We start from the raw sequence: 22,756 nt of genomic DNA on the forward strand, positions 1-22,756 counted from the left end.
CCCCTGAGCGGCGTAAGTTATGCCGACCTAAGCGCTGGTGTGCGGACAGTGCTATGTTGGCAGGAGAGCTTTTCCCGCCAACATAACTATTGCCTCTTGGAGAGGTGGTTTTATTACGCTGACGGGAGAGTTCTCTCCCGTCGGCAGACAGCATCTTCTCCAGATGCACGACAGCAGCACAGCTGCATCAGTGGAGAAATGATAGTGGGGGAGAAATGGTAGTGGAAAACCAGACCAACAAATGAGTGAGACAAGGCAAGCAGGGAATGCAGAGGAAAATGAGCGTTAGGTGTGTATTTTTTAAATTGTCTCTCTATGCCTTTTCTCTATACTTCAAAGTGATTAAAATGATTTATTGCCACCTGCCAAGGTGAGGCACATATCAGATATCTAATCAAACAACTAAAGACAAAGCTGTAAGAAAATGCCCACATTCTCCGCCCTCGCTTCGAAAAGATTGTTGAAAATTGGAAAACATTCAAAAATTGCTACAAGAATGATTCAAGGTCTGGAATATCTGCTTGATAGTGAGAGACTAAAGAAGCTCAGTCTATTTAGTTTATCCAAGAAAAGGTAGATTGTCATTAAGTCATATTTTAACAAGTACCTATATGGGAATAGGTCTGCTAACTCTTTAATCTAACAGAAAAAGGCATAATGGGATCTAGTAGAAGGAAACTGAAGCTAGACAAATTCAGATTAGCAATAAGGTGCAAGTCTTTAATAGTGAGGATAATTGGCTAGAGGAATAAATTTAGTTAAGGATGTGGTAGATTCTCCATCATTCAACATCCTTAAATCAAGACTGGATGTCCTTCCAAAAGATATTCTATAGCTCAAACAAGTTATGGGCTTAATGCAGAAATTACTGGGTGAGGTTCTATGGCTTGTGTTATGCAGTAGGTCAGATTAGATGATCATAACGGTCCCTTCTGGACTTAAAATCTATGAAGACGAAATTTGTTTGGAGTGAATTAGGGATGTTTGTCCCTGTTGTGTCACCATCACGGTGTTTATGGAGAGATGGTACAAATAAAGTCAGCTGCAAAACTCTGTAGGGAAATTAGTTCTATAGGGTGCCACACTTCAACTAAATAGTCGCTGCTGAGCAGAGGCACAATATTATTTTTTAAAGATAATTTTTGTACCGTATTCCATACCATCCCCTAAATGTCAGGAGTTGGGATGACCTCAGACTGGCTGCTAATGCAAATTTAATCATCAACTGCTGATGTAAATAGAAAAGGGTCAGTTTTTCCTTGTAGTACTCAAGGAGTTTTATAAACAGCTCCCAGTATTATCAGAGAGTTACACATTCCAGTGGGAAAACAGATGTCTTATAGTGAAGTGGAGCCAAAGTTAAGAAACGTATAAACCTATTAACTAGAGCATTTGACGTGGCTGGTGAAAACTCAGTCAGTTGTAGAAAGATGAAGAATTCCTCAATACACGGTGTGGATGAGTCCAGTTACAATGGTAGCATTTGCCCAGGCCAGTAAACCCTGTTAACTCATGTCACTAGTCCAATGTTATGGTAGAATCTCTCGGCCCTTCAGGCAACAGTGGAGTCTCCAGATTTCAAGAAGACATTTGAAAAGTCCCAGTTAAACAGGTAAAGGAAGGCCTGACAGATAATAAATGGACAGTCACAAGTGGAAGGTCTTTGCTCCAGTTGCTGTTCTCTCTCTGTGGAACTCCGCACTCCCCTCAAGTTCATCACAACCCTGATTTCATTTAGGGGCACTCCGCTGTTTGTCCTGACACAGAGGCTAAAAGGCCAGAACCCTCTCCAGACTAAGCTTACACTGTGACCACTGTTGTATGTAGATAAAGCCTAGGAGACTCCCTCTCTTCCTGCACTACTATGACAGCTGACAAGGGCCTCGGTTTGCATATGCATTGCAGGGGGAATTTTCAGTCAAAGGTCTTTGACTCTGGCACTAATTTTTCTTGGTCTGACAGACCTCTGCAGACAGTGTAAAGGCTTTTGATTAAAGAGTGATTGTGGGTTACATCGCTACCTCTAGTTGTTTGTGGAATCCAATCTCTGTATTCATTTGAAATTGGCTAATTTTGTATTTGTTAAATATAAACTTTCATACATGTAATACTGATACAGACAAGTCTGAAAATAGCCTAATTAGGAGTAAAGCTGTGTGTGGTTACAGAGCTGTAAGCCAATGACTATGTTCAGATATTAAATGCACAGTATAAATAAGAATCTGGGTGGCTGTTTCTGAGGGTTGTTGTGAGCTACCAGAGAGTCCTAGTGGCTGGATGTGTTTGGTCTCCTTAATCTGCCCACAAAAACTTTAGTCAGCTATCATTAGGCAGAGTGAGGTTTTTACAGTTCCACTGAGGCTTAAACTGTGGTAATATTTGGCACCACCAAGAAAACATCTGTGCCTAATATTTCTAGTGGGATTTCTGGTTGGATTATGTAAGGGAAGTGTAAAAATAAAAAATAGAATACAACTATTTCCCTCTATTTCATAGAATCATAGAATATAAGGGTTGGAAGGGACCCCAGAAGGTCATCTAGTCCAACCCCCTGCTCGAAGCAGGACCAATTCCCAGTTAAATCATCACCAGTTAAATCATTTCTCTACGTTACGTCTAACAAAACTAATCCAAAAGGAAGTGTTAATGCAGCAAAATGGCAATTCTTGCTTCAAAGCCCAGACCAAGATGTCGTGGCTTGCCCCCAACCTAATAATGCAGATAATTAAAGCAGTAGCAAGAAGGGTATAGAGAATTGGAGCAATAGAGTTAAGCTAGAGAAATCTCTTGCTTTATAAGGCAGAGAAAGGAATGCTTTTGCAGGCTTTGTGTACTTTTGTTTCTCTCTTTCTTAGGGCTTGTCTACATTACCGGCAGGATTGATGGGCAGCGATCGATGCAGTGGGGGGAGGAGGGGGGTCGATTTATCGCATCTAGTCTAGACACGATAAGTCGACTGCCGAGTGCTCTCGTCGACTCCAGTATGCAGGCAGAGTTGATGGAGGAGCGTCAGCTGTCAACTCACTGCAGTTAAGACACCGTGGTGAGTATATCTAAGTACTTGCATAACTTAGATCGATCTTCCCCCACCCCCCAGTGTAGACCAGACCTTAGAGGGCTAACCCCATTTCATCATTAATTATCCTACTACTCCCTTTCCTGGTACCAAGGCTCTCATGGCTTACCCAGAACTGGGTTTCACCCATCCAGCTCTGACTGATTAGATATCATATGAAGATCACCACACCTCATACTTTAATTTCAAAGCAACATGGGACACTGTTATCTGGTGACCCTCACTGAAGGCTTTGAAGAGGTTCCACATTGTACTAGATTCTGCAGTTTTGTTTTGGCAAAAAATTAATCCAACAACATTTTTGCCTGGGTGTTATGCATTCCCCTTTAAACGAACCAGCAAGCTTCCTATCTCCAGCATTAAATCTGGCAGACTAAAGAGAAGGAAATTGACAGAATGTATCTGTGACACTGGCAGACCAGGTGCTAGCTCTTGCCAAGATTGAAGGCACTAGCTAAGAACTGACAAACTCATAGTTGGACACCAGACCAGTATTAAACCAGTAGGTATTAGTCTTATAAGAATGTATTTAGTGTTTAGACTCTATGAAATGCTTGTAAATTGCTGCATCCATTACTTGTAATGTCTGTATTCCAGGCTATAAGGAAATATGTAAGTTTTGCTTTATAACTTGATGGGAAGAGTGTTGCTCCTCCCCCTCCACCTCCAAGAACTATCAAAATCAGATGGGCCTCAAGGAACATTGCAATATAAAGGATTGGTTAATAGCCCTATTACACCCATGAAGAAGTGCAGAATGCCTTGTTCTATCACTCTGAATGATGGCAGAAGAAAATAAAAATAGTTGAAGATTGTTCATCTCTTTGCTGTTTGAACTCTAATGGGGCCAGAGAAGCCAAGCTAAAGCCAGAGGTCTCCAGGGGTTACCCCCTGGGTCTACCTTGAAAGACACTTTAAATTGACAGATCACAACTGTTGTGCTTCAGATTTAGATGGTAACTCATTTGTGTGTATGTTTGCTTGCTTTAACCTGCAAATAACTCATTTCTCTTTCCTACTTTATACTTTAGTGTATTACAAGATTAGTTACAGATCTGCTCAAAGATCTAGGACAGCGGTGGGCAGCCTGCCAGGGTAATCCACTGGCAGGCTGTGAGACAGTTTGTTTATATTGACCGTCCACAGGCATGGGTGCCCGCAGCTCCTAGGGGCTGTGGTTTGCCATTCCTGGCCAATGGGAGCTGCAGGAAGCGGCATGGGCCATAGGGATGTGCTGGCCACTGCTTCCTGCAGCTCCCATGCGATGGGAACAGTGAACCGCGGCCCCTGGCAGCTGCAGGCAGCCATGCCAATGTAAACGAACTGTCTCTTGGCTCGCCAGCAGATTACCCTGACGGGCCACGTGCAATCCCTAGGCCACAGGTAGCCCAACACTGATCTAGGATATTAACTGATCTGGGGTAAGTGACTGGTGTCTTGGGATTAGAAGTAGCCTGAACATAGTGATAAATAGTCACACCAAAAATCACACCAAGTCCAGTCTGTCTGGATGGCAATGTAGACTGGAGCCTCTAAGGGGACCTTCTGTGCCTCCATGATGAGACTATCACAATGAGCCAGGACTTCACATTTCTTACCAGTGTAGTAAAATTGAATTATAGAATCTACTACCAGTTTAGGTATATGCACTGTTTCTGACAGTCTGCCCAAAGGCAGGCACTCACAATCATGACTCACTCCTGGACCCACACCAGACAGTATTACAGTATCAAAGGAAATTGAGGGAGGTGGTCCAAAGGGAATTGAGAAATTATGCTGCTAGTCTTAAGAGTTTTGTGTAGAGCCACATTCTATTCTGATAGGTGCATCTTACTCTAAACTCTAGCTGATGTGCTAAATCAGTGTTGTGTTTTTTTTTAAATTAAACAACTCACAAAACCAGAACACTAGTCGTTAAAGCTTTTCTTTTCTCTTGCGTGCATTATGTGGTAGATAGATGTAGCTTATTTTATTTTTTATTGAAGTTTTTGTATTAGTCAGAATGGTCTGAAAGTAAAAGATGCTCCAGAGCAGACAGGAGCGTTAAAAACAGGGACAAGACAAATGCAATACAAAATGGAGGGACAAGAAATCAACTTAACTGTATACTGTAACATGCTGGATTTTAACTGATAATGATACCATACCATTTCAAATAACTAGGAAAGTTATGTCAGTATTTTTTCCACATTGAAATTGGGCTTCTATTTATAAAAGATTTAAAAAAATAAGAAAAATATGGTTATGGTAGAAAAAATATTAGCATAGGAGGAGGACTCCCAGCTGTATGACTTTGCTGTTCAGGGATGACCTGCATAACTCAAACAAGCTAATAAAGCTTCCTATATCACACCACTAGAAATTGATATCCCATATATTTAAGAGAAAAAAAATTACATGTTTTAAAAACACTATTAGGACTACTTTCTTAATCCTTCTAGCTGTAAAGCTAGGTTCTGTTAATATTAATTCACCCATACAGCCTTTTGAGGGGGAGAGAGAGAGAGTTTATAATATTTCTTATAAATGTTTAGAAGTTTATACTGAAAGTGTCATATCCAATATCTCAGCCATCCAGGGACAGAACCAAAAGCTGCATCTCTGCCTCTTTGGAAATCTGGGAATCACAACTTTCCAATGGTGTAGACAGCATGTTTTTAACTAAGATACCATAAGATATTGGACCTTAAACTTGTCACTTAATATTGCAAGATGGAGTTTTGGTAGGAGCAAAGGGTTAAAGAAATATGGTAATTTTTTATTTTTAAAATACATAATTGTAATGTTGGCTGTTTAAACTGCTCAAATGTTTAGATTATGAGATTGAATTTTGTTGGACATGTATGAGTACGGACAGAGCAGGTAAACCAGTCAAACTTTCATGATAAATGCAATTTATCTCACTGGATGTCAGCATTGCATATCGGGGTGTATGCATAAGGCTACACTGTTAGCTAAAACACAGGAAGAATTTCAAAGCTCTGTGTAGCATATCAACTTCTTGCAACCTCTTCAGGACAAGAGTAAAATATTCCCAGTTACCAGACAGCATTAACATTTATATTACATTCAACCAAGTCTGTCCATCAAATCACATCAGTTTTTACACATTTTTGCATTCCTAAAATTACCAAAATGATAAAGAATGACTATTTCCCTCCTACTAAGCCACACATAAGAGAAGTCTTAAGATCTTAGTCATCCAACCCTACCACTTTTAAGGCTTTGTTTACATAAGCACTTTTGTCGGTCAGGAGTGTGAAAAAAAATACCCCCCCCCCCCACCAACCAACAGAAGTTTCACTGACAAAAGTGCCTCCCCCCAACATAGCTACCACTGCTTGTTGGGGGTGATTTAGTTTATGCCATCTGTAGAGCTTTCTCCTGCTGGCAGAGAGCGGCTACACAGGAGATCTTACAGTGGCGCAGCTGCGCCACTGTAAGGTCCCTAGTGTAGACAGAGTCTGTGTTACATTCATCAGTTTTTACATAACAGTGACACCTGCTGGCCAACTGGTTTAGATGCAGTTTGTTTTCCTGAATTTATAGGTTCCTCTCTCCCGTTACTTGTTACGATGAATTTTAGAAGGTATCAACTTACCCTTTCAGTAATACAAGTCTGTACCAAGTATACTTTTCAAAAAAAGGAAAGCGCTACTATGCTTATAGCACCAGCCGTTAACTTCATTCATAGACTTCTTTTCCCTGGCAAAAGCCAGGCCATTTCTGCAAAGCAGACTTGTGCAGTTTTTTTACAGAAACGTGGAAAGAAAAGCTCCAGTTACTGGTTTACCAAGTATCATATACAATAGCCAAGAACTGTATGCTGGAATGTCTTTCACATAATTACTGTCCAAGAAAGGAGGCCATAGGATCATCAGGTCTTTGGCGTTTCATTCTATAAGCCTCCATTTCCTCTTCTGTAGGCTCCCTTGTTTCATACATGCTGTTATATGGCCTCTTCCTCTCATCTAACTGCATGATTTCTTTAACCTGGAGGAGACGAGCCTCTTCTGCATTTAATGCCTGAAGTAAAAGCAAAAATGAGGTTAAGAATCAGGACAGATTCTAGTACTTTAACTAAAAGCACCAGCAGCAGACAGAACAGTGGGATTCTATAATCCACACAAAACAGCCAATGCTAGCTCTCATTTTACACATACAAGCCTTAAGTGTTTAACCTCCAACTACTGTGCCACATTAGAATTTGTCACGCTTAATGTTTTAATTTTGCTGTCAGTTTTCTCTGTTCACACTATTATTTAATTTAGCCATTTTAAAATTTGTGTAAATGTAGGATGTTAGGGTGTGGTAATTTTAAGGATTCCTGAATTTTCAGCTAAGTTTACATAAAGGGTGAAATTCTCTAATGCGTTTTAGTGACTTAAGAACTTTTGAGAATTTCATCCAGACTGAATAAGGATAGCTTTTCCCGCCCCCTTTTGTTTTTTAAAAGACATTAAATATTCCTTCCCTACTGTAATGCTACTGTTTGCTATTCAGCAGAAGCTGTGGTTTATCCAAAAGATCGCTAAAGTATATCAGTGTAAGACTCCCATGCTGTAACTGATAGTACACGGGCAGACTGCTGTACTTCTGTGGAGCCCCATTCAATTACTTCATTGGGACTTTGTACAGTTGCCATAATCTACTCATGCACACCATCAATTGCAGGATAGGGCCAGTTTTCTCCTTGGGATAAAAGGCACTTTAAGGAGAGAGGAGTTTTGCTGGTTTGTTCCCCACCTCGCTTCACACAATTAATTAGTTTGGTGTTCCATTTTTCTGCTATCACCCACTGTTCTAACCATTTACTTCAAAGCAGCTATACAACTCTGTCTAAAAGTCACTTCAACTCAGAGTCAACAGCAGAGAAACCCTATATACAACACCACAAGAACCATGATTTTGGGACCTTCATACTACTGACCAAATATTTCTTAAGAAGAACAAGAACTCTGTTTGAAAAAGCACAGTGCACCTTTTTCAGTTTTTCATGTTTCTTTTTCTCTTCACCCTCACTATCTGAATTTGGACTCTTCTTTTGCTTCTTCTTTTTCTTCTTTTTCTCATCTTTCTGTTTTTCTTGATGTATCTGGAGGTAGGAAAGCAGGAGTTTTAGACATATGCCATGGGTTATGAACATGCATGTCCAAGGAACTTATCTCTAGGGTCTATCAACTCTGTATCTCAGGAGTTTAGTTTGGGAACATTGAGAGATGAGACATTAATGATCCAATACTTTATAAATCTCCTAGTCAAGCTCAGAAGAGTTGGCCCATGCATCTTTGTAGTACAGTCACTACACCACTCCACCTTTTAAAACTCCAGATTAACAGAATGCAAAAATCTTCCTTCCCATAATCTTTTAAAGTAGTTATCCTTTTCTAAAGGGAAGACACGTGGGAGGGGAGGTAACCTACCTCCATCAATGTTTTGGATTTTGCCATATACTCTTCCTCTGTAGGTTTTTCCTCTGGTAAGTCTAATGCAGTATTCTGCGCAATGAAGATAAAAGAAAAGGCATGAAAACTCACTATGCATGTACCAAAATGGAAAGACAAGTTGAATTATTAGCCTTATTTTTATAGCAGCATCCCATTGTTCTAATGTCTAAAAATGAAGTGATACTTACAGCGATTTCTTTCCCAGCTTCTCCTGTACAATAGGAATACTTGACAAATGAGTGGCAGCATTTATATCCCCATCTGCCTTCCTTCCAATATGAACCCCATATACACTGCAAGACAGACACAGTACTGAAGCAATCACATAATAGGAACATTGCAAATCATACATGATTTTTGTTTAACTCTTTTCAGAAAAGTAGTAGTTCATCCAAAAATCTTCAAAGTTCATCAGTTTTCCCTCCTAAGATCTACAAGAATTAGCACATGGGGGAGATTTTCAAAGGCAAAGGACAGCTAGGTGCCCAACTCCCATTACAACTCAAGGGGAGTTGGAAGCATGACTGCCATTTGTGCCTTTGAAAGTTCCCCACATACGCTCCACTTGATTCACACACAGCTCCTATTAGCAATAAATTCTCCTGCTTGGAGGGAGAGACTTAAGCAAGCAACTTATCCAAAAAGATAAGTTCACTACTTTAGTGACAGTGCATCAGTTCCCATGGCACTTTGTCATATTTCCTCTGCTTTACCAGGAAATTTAGCTCTTGCTATTGTTTTTCAACTTAGGTGCTTACTGTGTGGTTGTTGATAGTTACATCCTCTTCATACTTAGAACGGACAATAGCTTTTTCTTGTCCTTTGATGACTGTTCCATGCCTAGAATACTCCACATAGTCTTCTGTCTGGGCTAACAGCAGTTCAGCTGGTGGAGCATCTAGATGTTCTTGTCCTCCATACTACAACAACAATACAAGCAACATTTTTGAAGATCTATAGCAAAAAAAAAAGTCATTTAGACTTGCAACTGCATTTCAAACTCATCACCTCACTACCTTCCCTGGGCTTTGGGTGCTATGCAAGCACTTAGAACATTAAAATGTAAACTGTGATCCATTTTTTGTGCTTCTGATTTACTAGCTAAAGATTCAAATTTCTGCTACAGCGGTAACACTTCATATTTTTTTTGTTTGAAGAAATATTACCAGCTCCAGTGCTATATCCCAATTTACATATAGAACATCTCGTTTAACCCACTACAAGTTTTCAAAGCAAAACAAAGTTAGAAAAACAATCCAAGTATAGAACAATTAGACAATATAGTTTGTCAACAACTTGTGCTTAACAAATGTTAGCACCTTTATGATTTATTTTTACCACGTGGTCTAAGTAAAACTGATCGTAATACAGCAAAATAGAAAAATGTTTATCTAAAAAACTGCACTAATTATGGCAATCCCAAAGTCTGAAAATTAAGATTTTGAAAAGCACTTATGTTGTGTGTGTTGTGAAATGTTTGCAAATACTTAGTCTAAACTATCCCAAGTTATCTTCTTCCTAAAAGATCAATTTTAACAATGCAAAAACTATTTTCCACCACTTGTATGTATTTTAAAACATAAATCCAGACCCCCACATTTTGCACTGCCAAGTTTTCACCAGAGGTACATTCTGACAGCTGAGGGATGAGGCTCGTGACCACGGAAAATGCTAACAGACCTTCAGCTATACTAATGTGTCTATATTAAATAACTTACCAGACACAACAGGTATAAAGACTACATAATTTTAGAGTTTGATCAGAAAGGTTAACAGGTGGTTTGGCCCGCACTAATAATGTGGGTTTTTTTGTTTGTTTTTTTTAAATGAAAAAAGAAAAAACCCAAGCTGGACCCGCTCTTAACAGCATTCTTGTTCGTTGGGCATTTGTTTTTGTTACCTTCTCTAGGATGCTTTCTTTCTGCTGTTCCTTAAAATCTTCTTTTTTCACCTTGAAGGATTTGTACAGGAGTTCCAGTTTTGTAGGGTCTGCTTGAAGATGAACTTCGGAGCCTTTGTCATAAGCCTCCCAAGCAAACACTATATATAAAACAAAGAGCCATCACTTAATTAAAATGATCATTTTGAATCCTATACATGCTTTTCAAATAGCACCTTTAACCTATTCTTTGTCTAAGAGTCATCATGCAGTCAAAAAGAAAAGGAGTACTTGTGGCACCTTAGAGACTAACCAATTTATTTGAGCATGAGCTTTCGTGAGCTACAGCTCACTTCATCAGATGTTTACCGTGGAAACTGCAGCAGACTTTATATACACACAGAAATCATGAAACAATACCTCCTCCCACCCCACTGAGGAGGTATTGTTTCATGATTTCTGTGTGTATATAAAGTCTGCTGCAGTTTCCACGGTAAACATCTGATGAAGTGAGCTGTAGCTCACGAAAGCTCATGCTCAAATAAATTGGTTAGTCTCTAAGGTGCCACAAGTACTCCTTTTCTTTTTGCGAATACAGACTAACACGGCTGTTCCTCTGAAACCTATCATGCAGTCAAGTTTACCTGTAACAAGAGACCTTTCTTCCTTGGCACAGAAATATGGAACTTCAATTTTTAAGGTATGGTTTTTCTGATTTAATGAAATACTTACACTGAGTTTGTGCCATTGAAATGGTATCACCAGTGTAACGAACAAAGTTGTCACCTGCATAACCAACTCTACAAAAAAAAACAACCCAAAAAACAATTATTTAAGTGATGTGCAACACCCTTACTCTCTGTTAAGCACATAAATTCCTTCATCCATTTTTGGCATCGTTACTTTTGTTAACTGTGAATCTCTCTTGCTTGAAAAGAACAGTCACCCCAAGACTCCCAAAATGGTAAGACCCTCCTGCAACATTGTTTCTATTCCCTACCTGGGCCACAGAAAAACATACACAAATGTAATTCACATCACTACTCCTCTGCTTTCTCCCTGAGAGTTAACCCATTAGCTCTGCAACATTCTGAATGCTTGCTGGTTTGGGGAGCAAGAGGCCAACCTATGGATTCTAACAAGTATTTGACAGGGAAGCATGAAGTTCAAATTCTGGACAGTGGGCTATCTGAATTTGGCAGTTATTTCTGGTGTGATAATTGCAGGTAAAGAGGAGAATAGCTGCAAACATCCAACTACTGAAATACATTTACATATACATCACTGTGGTCTAGAGATACCATCTCTACTATAGAGGGGTTCTGCTGTAACCTGCAATTTGCTGTTCTGCCCACTTTACAATTTGTACTCAAAAAATTAGTATCAATCCTATGGTAATTATATTGACAAGATCACTTTAAAGTATCAACTCTCAACAAAATGATCCTCATCAGCACTGTGTGTGCTTCTTGTAAGTTAGAAGAAAAAAACAAAATAAGCAGAAGAATGTAACCAAGAAAGTATTAAAAGGTTCCCTCCTCCATAACTGACTAGTCGCTCATTGGTAGCAAGATACACAGGACAGCAAAGAGAAACAAGGTTAATATTAAGACAATTTTAACTCTATCTAGTTTTGTTATAGATGTGTAGCCAAAATCCCAGTTTCAAACTTACTCATCTGGATTCTTGCCTGCATTGGCATATGGGTTCTCCCTCATTGCTCTCGTTTTGGGATCATAGTAGGCAGAATTTGGATCTAGATTCCTCAAGTACTAAAATAAGGAGACATACAAAATGTTTACTTAGAAATTTGGGATGCTAACAGAACTGAAAATATTACTGTAATCCCTTCATAGATACTTTAAAGTGTTAGCTGACATGCCTCCAACTGGTATTACAACAGCTTCCTTTAAGTTGGGATAACCATGATAGGTTGCCTACCTTTGTAAAGCACTTGACGCTCTGTAGGTGAAAAGCGCTATCTAAAGGTCAGAATTTTTATATTTTGACAAAAGGGAAATGGGTAAAGGAAGGTCATGAGTTACCCAAGGTGCCATACGAAGATCAGTGGCAAAGCTAGGAACAGAAACTAAGTCTACAGGCTCCAAGCCCCATACTGAATCCACTAGTCAGAACTACTAGTTAAGAGAACACAACCTTAGAAACAACAGGTAATAAACTTTTTTTTTTATTAAGAGAAAAGTCATAATATAACCCAGTTCATTTGTTGTGGCTTACTTTAGCAATGTCTTCCCGAATACGCAAGTTTCGGACTGTAATACGTCTTTTGGAGTCAAAGTTCTGTCCAGGCATGTCAATATCATCTGCATATTTATCTTCATCCTCACCTTCACTGTTATGATCTCTTTCCTGAAAACAGAGTCAGAAAACTACTAAGTAAAATGATGGGCGTTCAATCTAGAAATAAATACAACAACCCGATTATTCGTTTAAATTGATTAGTTAAAAAAAAAATCTTTTAAGAACCCCTCAGCCCATCCCCCAGTCTCTCTAATTAGGCATTTGCAATGTAAATTCTGGGTTAAGTGTTAGAATCTATTCTACAGTTACACTGAAAAAAATTAGAAATAAATCTGTTAGAGGATTTCCATTTCTACTTATGAAACCCAAGAGTTAAAATACACTTAAAATAAAACTGCAATTAAAAAAATATGGCCACTGTTCTTGATATGGCCTGGATTTTCTTTAAAAGTCAGTTATTCTCCAGCCTGACAACTTGTTTCTAAGAGTTAGTACCACAATAAGATTCAAAGACAAAGAGCCAGATCCTGGAACCCAACTCCAGCTACTTTGCACCACTCTGGCAGCACAAAGCAGCTGCAAAGCCAGTAACTCCAGGCCTTGCCCCTGCTGAGCTTCCATTGCTCAGGGAATCCATAGATGGCATGAAGCCACCACAGCAGGTCCTATGCCAACCCCATCCAGCATCTGGTTTTCCTTCCTTTGAGTGAATCATTTGGTAAGTGTCTTACGGTCTGTGAATTTGATTCCTCCTCTTCCCAGTGGTGTCTTGGGGAGTTCTACAGCAAAAAAAAAGAGCACGTGAGCAGAGAATACAAAACTTTAGGGTGGGAAGATATTTGGGAGGGGAAAGTAGAGGAAATTGTTGGACAATCAAAGCAGGGCTTACCCCAAAAGCAGTGGAAGACAAATGTGATAACCATGGAACAAACTGCAGAACAGATCATTGTGATATACATTTTTTGCTTGAAAGTTTACAAGCCTCTCACAGCACAGAAACCTTTTTGAGAAATATTTTAATTATTTTCACATCAAACCACTATATATCTCGCAAGAGTGATGAGTCCCTGAACTGTGAGAGTGTTGCATAAAGTCAGTTCTACTGTCTATCAACACGGATAGTTCCAAATTAATGTCTCATTAGACCTTAACATTTCAGAAGTATTTTGGAATTGATGATTTAACAGGGTTGCAAAGTACCTTAGTCATTTTTGTTTAGAGACCAGAACCCTTGGTTTAACCCAGAGGAAGTCAGCTGAAGTGTTTTAAGAGGGACCAATTAATTTCCAGGTTGAGGTGACCTCTGGAGTGGAGGAGAAGGGAAGATCCACGGGGACACTGGAGGAAGGACAAGGAGTCCTAGGAGAAACTCATCTAATCCCACTCCACATTCTCTCTCCCAGAAATCTTTCCCTGCATTCTTCACATGCTCCAAGTCTGCCACCTCCCTCATGCCCAGAGTCACCGGGGGAGGCTGAAGGTGATCTGGCATTTGGATGAAACTATGGAGAGAGTGTCTGACCACTTAATGAAGGGAAATAAAGAGCATGAAGTTCTTCACCCCCAGAGAATGGCTTGTTGTGGAGAGCGAAAGGGCCTTCCTTTTGGCTCTGGGAGGGAGATGGAGGTTCCTGCTGGGGCAGGTAGAAGGAAAGAGATGGGTGCTATCTTTAATTAGCTCTGATTGTTCTGTTTAGTCCTTAGGAAGAAGAGTATATCCTGTGTCAGGATTAGAGACCAAGTTTACTCGGCCATCTAGGGACAAAATTTGTGGTTACATTCCCTAGAAAATAGAGGACAAATGGCATAAATTCTTTGTTTTGTTGTTGATCAGAGTAAACACAGTATACTATATTCTGAGAACTACCCCTCACTTATAGCCATCTCTTTATGTTTAATTTTTTTGAAGACATGCAAAGTTACCATTAAACCCTCTTACAAGAATATTTAGTTAATTTAATTACTAAGGCCCTAATTATAATCCAAGAGCCACTAGTGAGAAGGAAAATGAAAACTACAGCCACAGCAAAGAGATCTGCAAGCCAAGAGGAATGTGTGTTGATATTCCCCAACCTCAAAATAAAGGTTAACCAAGAAACGACAAATAGTAGCACAAAAATCTGAACAAGATGTGAAGTGTGGAATTCAGATATTGAACCAAGTTCATACTAACCATTGACAAATCAATCCATGGGAAGATTTCATAGTTAGAAAGTTAGTAAAAAGAAAAGGAGTACTTGTGGCACCTTAGAGACTAACCAGTTTATTTGAGCATAAGCTTTTGTGAGCTACAGCTCACTTCATCGGATGCATACTGTGGAAAGTGTAGAAGATCTTTTTATACACACAAAGCATGAAAAAATGGGTGTTTACCACTACAAAAGGTTCTCTCTCCCCCCACCCCACTCTCCTGCTGGTAATAGCTTATCTAAAGTGATCACTTTAGATAAGCTATTACCAGCAGGAGAGCGGGGTGGGGGGAGAGAAAACCTTTTGTAGTGGTAAACACCCATTTTTTCATGCTTTGTGTGTATAAAAAGATCTTCTACACTTTCCACAGTATGCATCCGATGAAGTGAGCTGTAGCTCACAAAAGCTTATGCTCAAATAAACTGGTTAGTCTCTAAGGTGCCACAAGTACTCCTTTTCTTTTTGCGAATACAGACTAACACGGCTGTTACTCTGAAAGTTAGTAAAATTATACAAAACCTCTCAAGCCTAAGTATTTCACTCCCTGAATAAAAATTACTAACAGACAGCATGATTCTCTAAACGCTGTTTTCCATGCCTTGGCAAGGCCATCAATTGTCAGGACTGGAAAATGGGAGCCTAACTATGAAGCAAAGATTAACCCCTTTTCACTTAATTCAGAGTATTTTAAAGTACTTCCTGATACAAGTACATTTTTCTTGTTACTGTACTTACTTTATAAAAAGGATTAGAGTACTGGACAATATAGGATAAACAGGCTTTATAAAAATGCCCAACAGACAAAAAAAAAAAAAAAATCACTGCTCTACCACTTGCCCCAGTGCTAGGTGCTACTCCTATCAACGGCATGTGCTGAAAAGCAAGCAGTTGCAAAACAGAAGCTTCAGATCTGCACACACAAAAAAAAGATAAGACAGCAAATGAAGCACATATATGTTAAAATGTCCTCTACTAGTTATTTGGGCTACCAGCATCTGAAGGCAGAGATGACCTGTTCTATTCAGAAAAGGAAAAAAGGCACTTTTTTTGTTTCAGTTTGAAGTAAAATATGCCAGGTTTTAGCTTACTTACCACCTGCTCCATCAGTTTTCCTGAAGCCAACTCTTCCTGCAACTTCTGGGCTTTCAGAGTACGTTTAGCCTAAATATAGAAAGACGGTGTTTTTATTTTATTTTGCTAAATAAAAGTGATCTATCAAAAACACTCATCATAAGCACCTCTGGGTGCATTTAGAACTTTAAATGCACTAGTTAGGACCCGAATTTGTTGCTACCAACCAACTGCTACCACTCAAGGTATGCCTACACTGCAACGAAACACAAGCTGACTCAGGCTTGCAGGGCTTGGCTTGTGGGGCTAAAAAATTGCAATGCAGATGTTAACAGTTTAGGCTGGAGCAGAGGCTCTGAGACCTGAAAAGGAAAAGGGTCTCAGAGCCCAGGGTCCAGCCGGAGCCCAAAACCTCCACTGCAGTTTTATAGCCCCGCAAGCCTGAGTCAACTGACTCGGGCCAGCCTTAGGTGTTTGATTGCAGTGTAGACTTATCCAACGGACCCAGTGCCCCAATGTCCGTTTTTATACTGCTCTTCCAAATCCCTACCTACTGGCTACATCACGCTAGTCTCTTGATTACTAGAGGGAGGGAAGAGTACCTAAAGGCTATCTTCCTGTCAGAACCAGTTTACTTAATATGAGCAAGTTTACAGGTCCATACTCTCTAAAATACTCTGGCTCATTGGGCTGACACAGTAAGGCATGTCAGTTTCACTGAGTTAAAATTTGAAGTGTCTGCTTTCAGCATTGGCATTCATATCTGCTATAGAAAACATTAAAAGTCCAGCTAAGCTCAAATATTTTAATTCCGTGGTCAATCATTATCAATATTTACTGTTGGTGATTATACATACAGAAAAATTAAGTCAATTTAAGAAGTGCTTGCAATAGTGTGTATGCAACTCTGATCTGCAGTTCATTTAAAGGGTGAATCCTTCTGCAATTCCATTTTTATTTTTTAGTTTTTAGTTCAACAAGTAAAGAAATCTAAATAACCAAAGAGAAAATCCACATATCTTTTGCATTATGAATACAGCACATGTTGAAGAATGTTTAGTAAGTCTATTCACCTAAATACCTACATACCAAGTCAACTTTGGAATATTCTTCTACAATCTTCATGTGCTCTTCCGGGTTATAACCATTCCAACGATCTCTCTTCCCATCGTAATCAAACATTAGCGTAGGCTGCATATGTTCATCTGGTGCAATATTAAGGCCTGTGAATTTTGCTCCAACTTTCCTAGGTCTCTGAAAAAGGGAAGCCACCGTTACCTTTGCATTATTTTAGTCTAAAGGACAGCCACATTACTCACTTATACACATCTCTTTAAAAAAATGAATTCCTCTTAGATACCTTGACAATACAGCAACCTACAGCTCTACATATATGTCCACTGTTACTTCTAGATTTTATATACTGAAGTCAGCTTAAAAAGACATTGACTTAAAACAACTAACAAAAGCGTAGCTGCTTTTATTTTATCTACTGCTGCCAACACCACCTAAAACAGAGGCAGGCAACCTATGGCATGCGTGCCAAAGGCGGCATGCGAGCTGATTTTCAGTGGCACTCATGCTGCCCAGGTCTTGGCCACCGGTCTAGGGGGCTCTGCATTTTAATTTAATTTTAAATGAAGCTTCTTAAACATTTTAAAAACCTTATTTACTTTACATACAACAATAGTTTGGTTATATATTATAGGCTTATGGAAAGAGACCTTCTAAAAATGTTAAAATGAATTACTGGCATGCAAAACCTTAAATTAGAGTGAATAAATGAAGACTCGGCACACTACTTCTGAAAGGCTGCTGACCACTGACCTAAAAGAACTCTTTACTGGAAGATTAGTTTTTAGTTCCTTCATTGTGCATTTCCCTGTTTAGACAGTTAGGCTGCATCAACAGAGGTAGTTTTGGGGAATTCTCCCACTATTGGATCACTTCTAGAAATGGCAAGAATGCTAGTATAAATTAACAATGGTGTTTTTGACTACTAATCCTAATCAGAGGAGATCTGGAGAACACAAGTAGTGTAGAACAATGCTGGTCTACACTAGAGTTGGTGGAGCTGTACCAGTGCTAGAACAAAGATGAGAGGATTTCTGCAAAGTCATACATGTGAGCAAAGCCTGTGTTAGTTTCCCCTGTTTTTGTGGGTCATACACGCAAGGGAGAGAGAAAAAAAGTTTTGTTTTTTTTAAATAAAGTGTGATTGTAAAAACCACCAAAAAAAAGTTGACACAAAGACTCAGAGGCAAATGCAGTACATGAAGACAGGTTTCAGTGGTAGCTGTGTTAGTCTGTATCAGCAAAAAAAAAAAAAAGAGGAGTCTTTGTGGCACCTTAGAGACTAACAAATGTATTTGGGCATAAGCTTTCGTGGGCTAGAACCCACTTCATCAGATGTATGAAGTAAAAGATACAGGAGCAGGTATAAACACTTGGTAAAGCAACCCACATCCTTTCATGTATTTATACCTGCTCCTGTATCTTTTACTTCATACATCTGATGAAGTGGGTTCTAGCCCACGAAAGCTTATGCCCAAATACATTTGTTAGTCTTTAAGATGCCACAAGGACTCCTCGGTTTTTTTGCAGTACATGGAGTTACTTTTTAAACTGAACAGATTCAAGTTGGTGTCTCATCGTCAGACATTTAAGAATACTTTTAAGAAATCCCATTTTAACAGATTTGGAGCTGAAAAAGGCATCCTGGGCTGTGCTTGACCCAAAGCAGTGTAAGACAATTACTTCAATAAATTATACAATGAAAAGAAAAGCGTGGGTGAGATGTGGTAGTCTGACGTGCCCGTTTTCTTATCCCAATTGGTAAATGTTTTTATATTTGACCCATAATACCATGAAAAGATAAGTCTTTTGATATGCTAACAGTTTTTTCCTTATGTATTCCTCCTACATAAAACTGGTTTGGATGAACAGCCTTCAAACATCTCAAACTGTATTTGAGAGATTGATTAAAATCACTCTGAAGAGCTAGTTTAGATGTGTCAAACTACATATTTTCCACCAATGCAAATTCACAGTAATATTTTCCAAGAAACAGTCAGACACCAAAAGTAGTCAGGTTTACCTCCAGGCAGTCTTTCTTTGTATGTGTCATTGCACCACAGTTCTCACAGGCTCCTTTGCGGTACTTAGTTGCAACAGCATTCTAAATATAAGGGGGAACAAACACTGTGATATAACACTGACCCACACATTTCCAATAAGCAGCTTTGGCTGATGTGCATTTTTCATTAGCCTGATTAAGTGAAGGTGAATCTGTGCACACAAAATTAGCTCTACAAAGCCAAAACACACAGTTTCAGTTGTTTCCCAAATGCTCTGGAAAGCCTATGGCAAAGGTTTCCACTTTCACTCTGCCCCTCCCCCCAGTCAGTACAGAAACTAGAGGGAATAGATATTTCAGAAGAATTGATCATAGGAATCTATAAACTCCCAAACTTAATAGTGCTGGATTGAGCTGTCAGATTTTCTCCTCTAGACTAGATTATTCATTTAAATACATTCACCTTAGCATGTAAACTAAAGTAATTTAATTTGATTGCTATTTAATAACCTATTTTAAAACAGTGGTCTCATTTCAGTTATTAGTAGCAGTTTCTACATTACCAAGAAAAGAAAAAGCAATTCCACCCTTGTTGGACGCAGATACAGAGAATCAAAATAGTAATAAAGACTGAACTATACTCACAGACACAGTCCCTTTAGAAAAGATCTGAAACCTATTAGTGGAGCACTGTGTCTAAATAAACTAAGAAATTAAATCTCTGGATTACAATCCAACACCATTTTATGGTTAGTGAGAGATTATAAGACATTTTACATTGCTTTAATACAGTTAAGGAAACCACTGGATATCAAAGGAAAACCACGATCAAACTTGTTGGGAGCCCTTCTTGGCAATTCTTACACTAAAATACACTCCACATCCCCAATTTTTCTCTACGAAGAGAAAAACTAATATTCTGCTTCAATTTTTTTCAGTAGTCAGAAAAGATCACAACAGAAAAAAAAAACAGACTAAATATACTGTTATTGTTCTTCAGTCTTGGTGTGTAGGGGTGCAGCTCTTCCAGCAAGTGAAAAAGAAGGAAAAAATATTTCCATGTGGGGTAAGTGAGGACAAAACTGAACACTGGAGTTACCAAAACTTAGATTAGTTATAGTGAAACACTTTTCATAATAAAATCATCACAAAGAAAAATCAATTTCATTCAAAGAAGATTCTCCTATATTTATCACAATTCTTCCCTTCCCAAAACAATGTTCCACACGTCTCATCTTTGCTACACCATAAAGATATTTTACCTCTTGAACACCTCGTTTGTACCATTCCACAGAGGAGGTAAACTCTTTCTGCTTCTCTGGCTGAGGTCTCTGGTGCTTTAATGTAGGTCTTTTTGAAGGATCTATGTACCATGGCACTGAAGAGATGTACTGAGGAATATGAGGGTTGATATCTCTGTAAGAAGATATCAAAAATATTTAGACACATGCAAATGATGTAAACAAGCTGAGCTGTAGTAAACATTATCTTAATGAATTTAAACTAACTATAATTGTCAAAATAAGTAAACAATGATTTTCCTTTCTTTTGTTGCAGTCAGTTCACATAGGCTCACATCTTGCCTCCAAATCAAGTAACTTGGCTTGGTGCTACAGTATACTGGGGATACAGAGACAGAGCAATCCCCCTTTCTGAGATGCAAAACTGACTACTACACCATGACTACTACTCCTGCCAAAGTTAGTGAAATAGCCTTTGGTACAGATCAGAGGTAGAGGAAAAGAAATGGAGAATCTCCATAACAGGCTCTCCAGTCCCACCCTCTGCCTAACACCATAATCCCATTGTACTCAACCACAAGAGCCCCCATCTACAATTGGCAGCTCCACCCACTGTATACCAGATTAGTACCAGTTGTTTGTTTGTTAAAGGAAACTCTAACTTGCAGAAGAGTGGGGATGATTTACGCCTGAGCAGCTAATTCACAAAGTTCAGCTTTCACAAAAAGTCTCCCCAGCATTACTGGAATTTAGCCATTTTCCTCAACGTTTTCTTTAGTAATGAGCAGGGCAAGTGTATTTTATCTGAAACAGAAAATCAAGCATAATCTTAGATGAAACTTACTTTCCTTCCTCATCCACTTCAGCTGGAGCATTACCCAACTTTCTCTGTTCTTCTAGTTCCTTCTTTTTCCTCCAGTCTTCTCTTGTCATCTTCTTTGGTTCCTCCAAGCTTACATCATTCGACCCTCCCGCAGGGGTAGAGTTAATTATTTCAACAGTCCCAGATGCCATTGTCTTTTTCCTTCTGACACGAACACATATGGGGATATTGAAAAGGACAATAGATTTAACACTCTAAAGAATTATTAAAAATTAAAGGAAAATCAATGTTTAATATATTAGTTATTTTTATTTGACATCACAATCCTTTACAATTTTTTCACATCACTTAGTTCCTTCCAGTTTTTTGTTAAGCATATTGGCTTAACTAGAAATCACTGGCATTTATGGTTTATAACCATGTTAAACAGTTAAATAAGTACTGAAAAATACACAGTCAATACACTTTCTTATCCCTTGCAAATGAAGTAGGAAATTGTACATTTTTTTTTTTAATAAAAAACAGCATGAGTAGTTTCAGGACTATCAATAACATGTCAATGTGGACAAGCAGATCATAGGTCTGTATTAACAAAATACATTTCTTGTAAAGAACGAGATATACTTTTGAGACAAGTTGGGTGAGGTAATATATCTTTTATTGGACCAACTTCTGTTCCGGGATGCGAGCAGACACCGTGCCCTTATGCAGTACTTTTGCAAAGACTTCAGGGCGTTTTATGACCATGCATAAAAAAGGCTTCACAAAAAGTCAAGGAAATAAAGTTGATAAGTATTATCCCAACCTTACAGACAGAAAAACAGCAATGCACAGCAAGGTCAGATACTTCACCCAAGAGGACAAGTAGGGGCAAAGCTGGCTATAAATCTCAGGAATCCTGTCTCAAATCACACAAGCCTTCTATGAAAACCCACGAGACAGTCAGCTGGTTTCGTTACCAGCTAGTCACTGGCCCTTGGACGGACCAGGGTCGCGAACCTTTCAGAGAGCCCAAGTTGCAGCCCTTGACACCTGCCTCAGCCACTTCCCCGTGTCTGCTACTCTCCCGCAGCGCACCGGGACTAACGGCTGGGGGCAGGGACCCGACGCCGGTTCTTGTCTACACGGCCTGGCCTGCGCAGTTATTTGGGGACTCGTGATCCGGGAGGGCCCGGGGAATCGCGCGCAGCCGGAGGTCTAGCGGCTCCCAGCACCGAGGCAGGCGGACACGCATCCAGGGAGCCCCTTCCCAGGCGGGTGGGTCTCTAGTCAGGGAAACTCCGAGCGGGGGAGTTACGCTGTGCCTAGCCCGGCAACACCGCTGCCGCCCCAGTGCCTCGGCCTAGCCCCGCTGCCCCACGTCCAGGCGGCAGCTGCCTCCATTCTGTCCCCCCACGCGACCGCAGCGCCTCAGGCTGGAGAATCGGGCCGGGCCGGGCCGGGCCGGGCCTAGCCAGCAGGCGGGACGCAGCCGGACTTACCCGGAGAGCGCAGACGACGCAAGACAGGCCCCGGCTCCGTGTTTACCAACTAGGCCTCAGCTCCCCTCCACTGTCCCATAATGCACCGCGCCGCCGGCTCTGGCGCCGCCTCTTAAAGGAACCCGTGGGGGTGCTGCTGCTTCTGCCAACCCCCGGCAGACGCCGCCCGCCCCCGAGACTTGGCAGCCGCACCCCGAAGGGCTTCTCCTG

General features: G+C 39.9%; 1 protein-coding gene across 2 annotated transcripts; it reads right to left on the reverse strand.

Annotated features, from left to right (window-relative positions):
- Positions 1-5,813: 5,813 nt before the first annotated feature.
- On the reverse strand, positions 5,814-22,684 carry SLU7 (spliceosome associated SLU7). 2 transcript variants are annotated; one of them, XM_048860566.2, is made up of 16 exons: positions 22,547-22,684; positions 21,087-21,269; positions 20,264-20,417; positions 19,023-19,103; positions 17,015-17,179; positions 15,947-16,015; positions 13,396-13,443; positions 12,641-12,772; positions 12,077-12,174; positions 11,135-11,202; positions 10,424-10,563; positions 9,282-9,443; positions 8,712-8,816; positions 8,500-8,574; positions 8,058-8,171; positions 5,814-7,102 (listed from the first exon to the last, which is right to left on the reverse strand). In XM_048860566.2, the coding sequence occupies exons 2-16, from the start codon at positions 21,254-21,256 to the stop codon at positions 6,923-6,925; spliced, it is 1,761 nt and encodes a 586-aa protein (XP_048716523.1). In that variant the 5' UTR covers positions 21,257-21,269; positions 22,547-22,684; the 3' UTR covers positions 5,814-6,922. The 2 variants fall into 2 exon arrangements, with proteins under 2 accessions (XP_048716523.1, XP_048716524.1); XM_048860567.2 differs by having other exon boundaries at positions 21,087-21,266; positions 22,547-22,639.
- Positions 22,685-22,756: the final 72 nt, after the last annotated feature.

Source organism: Caretta caretta, chromosome 8 (assembly GCF_965140235.1).
Source record: "Caretta caretta isolate rCarCar2 chromosome 8, rCarCar1.hap1, whole genome shotgun sequence".
NCBI classification, from domain to species: domain Eukaryota; kingdom Metazoa; phylum Chordata; order Testudines; family Cheloniidae; genus Caretta; species Caretta caretta.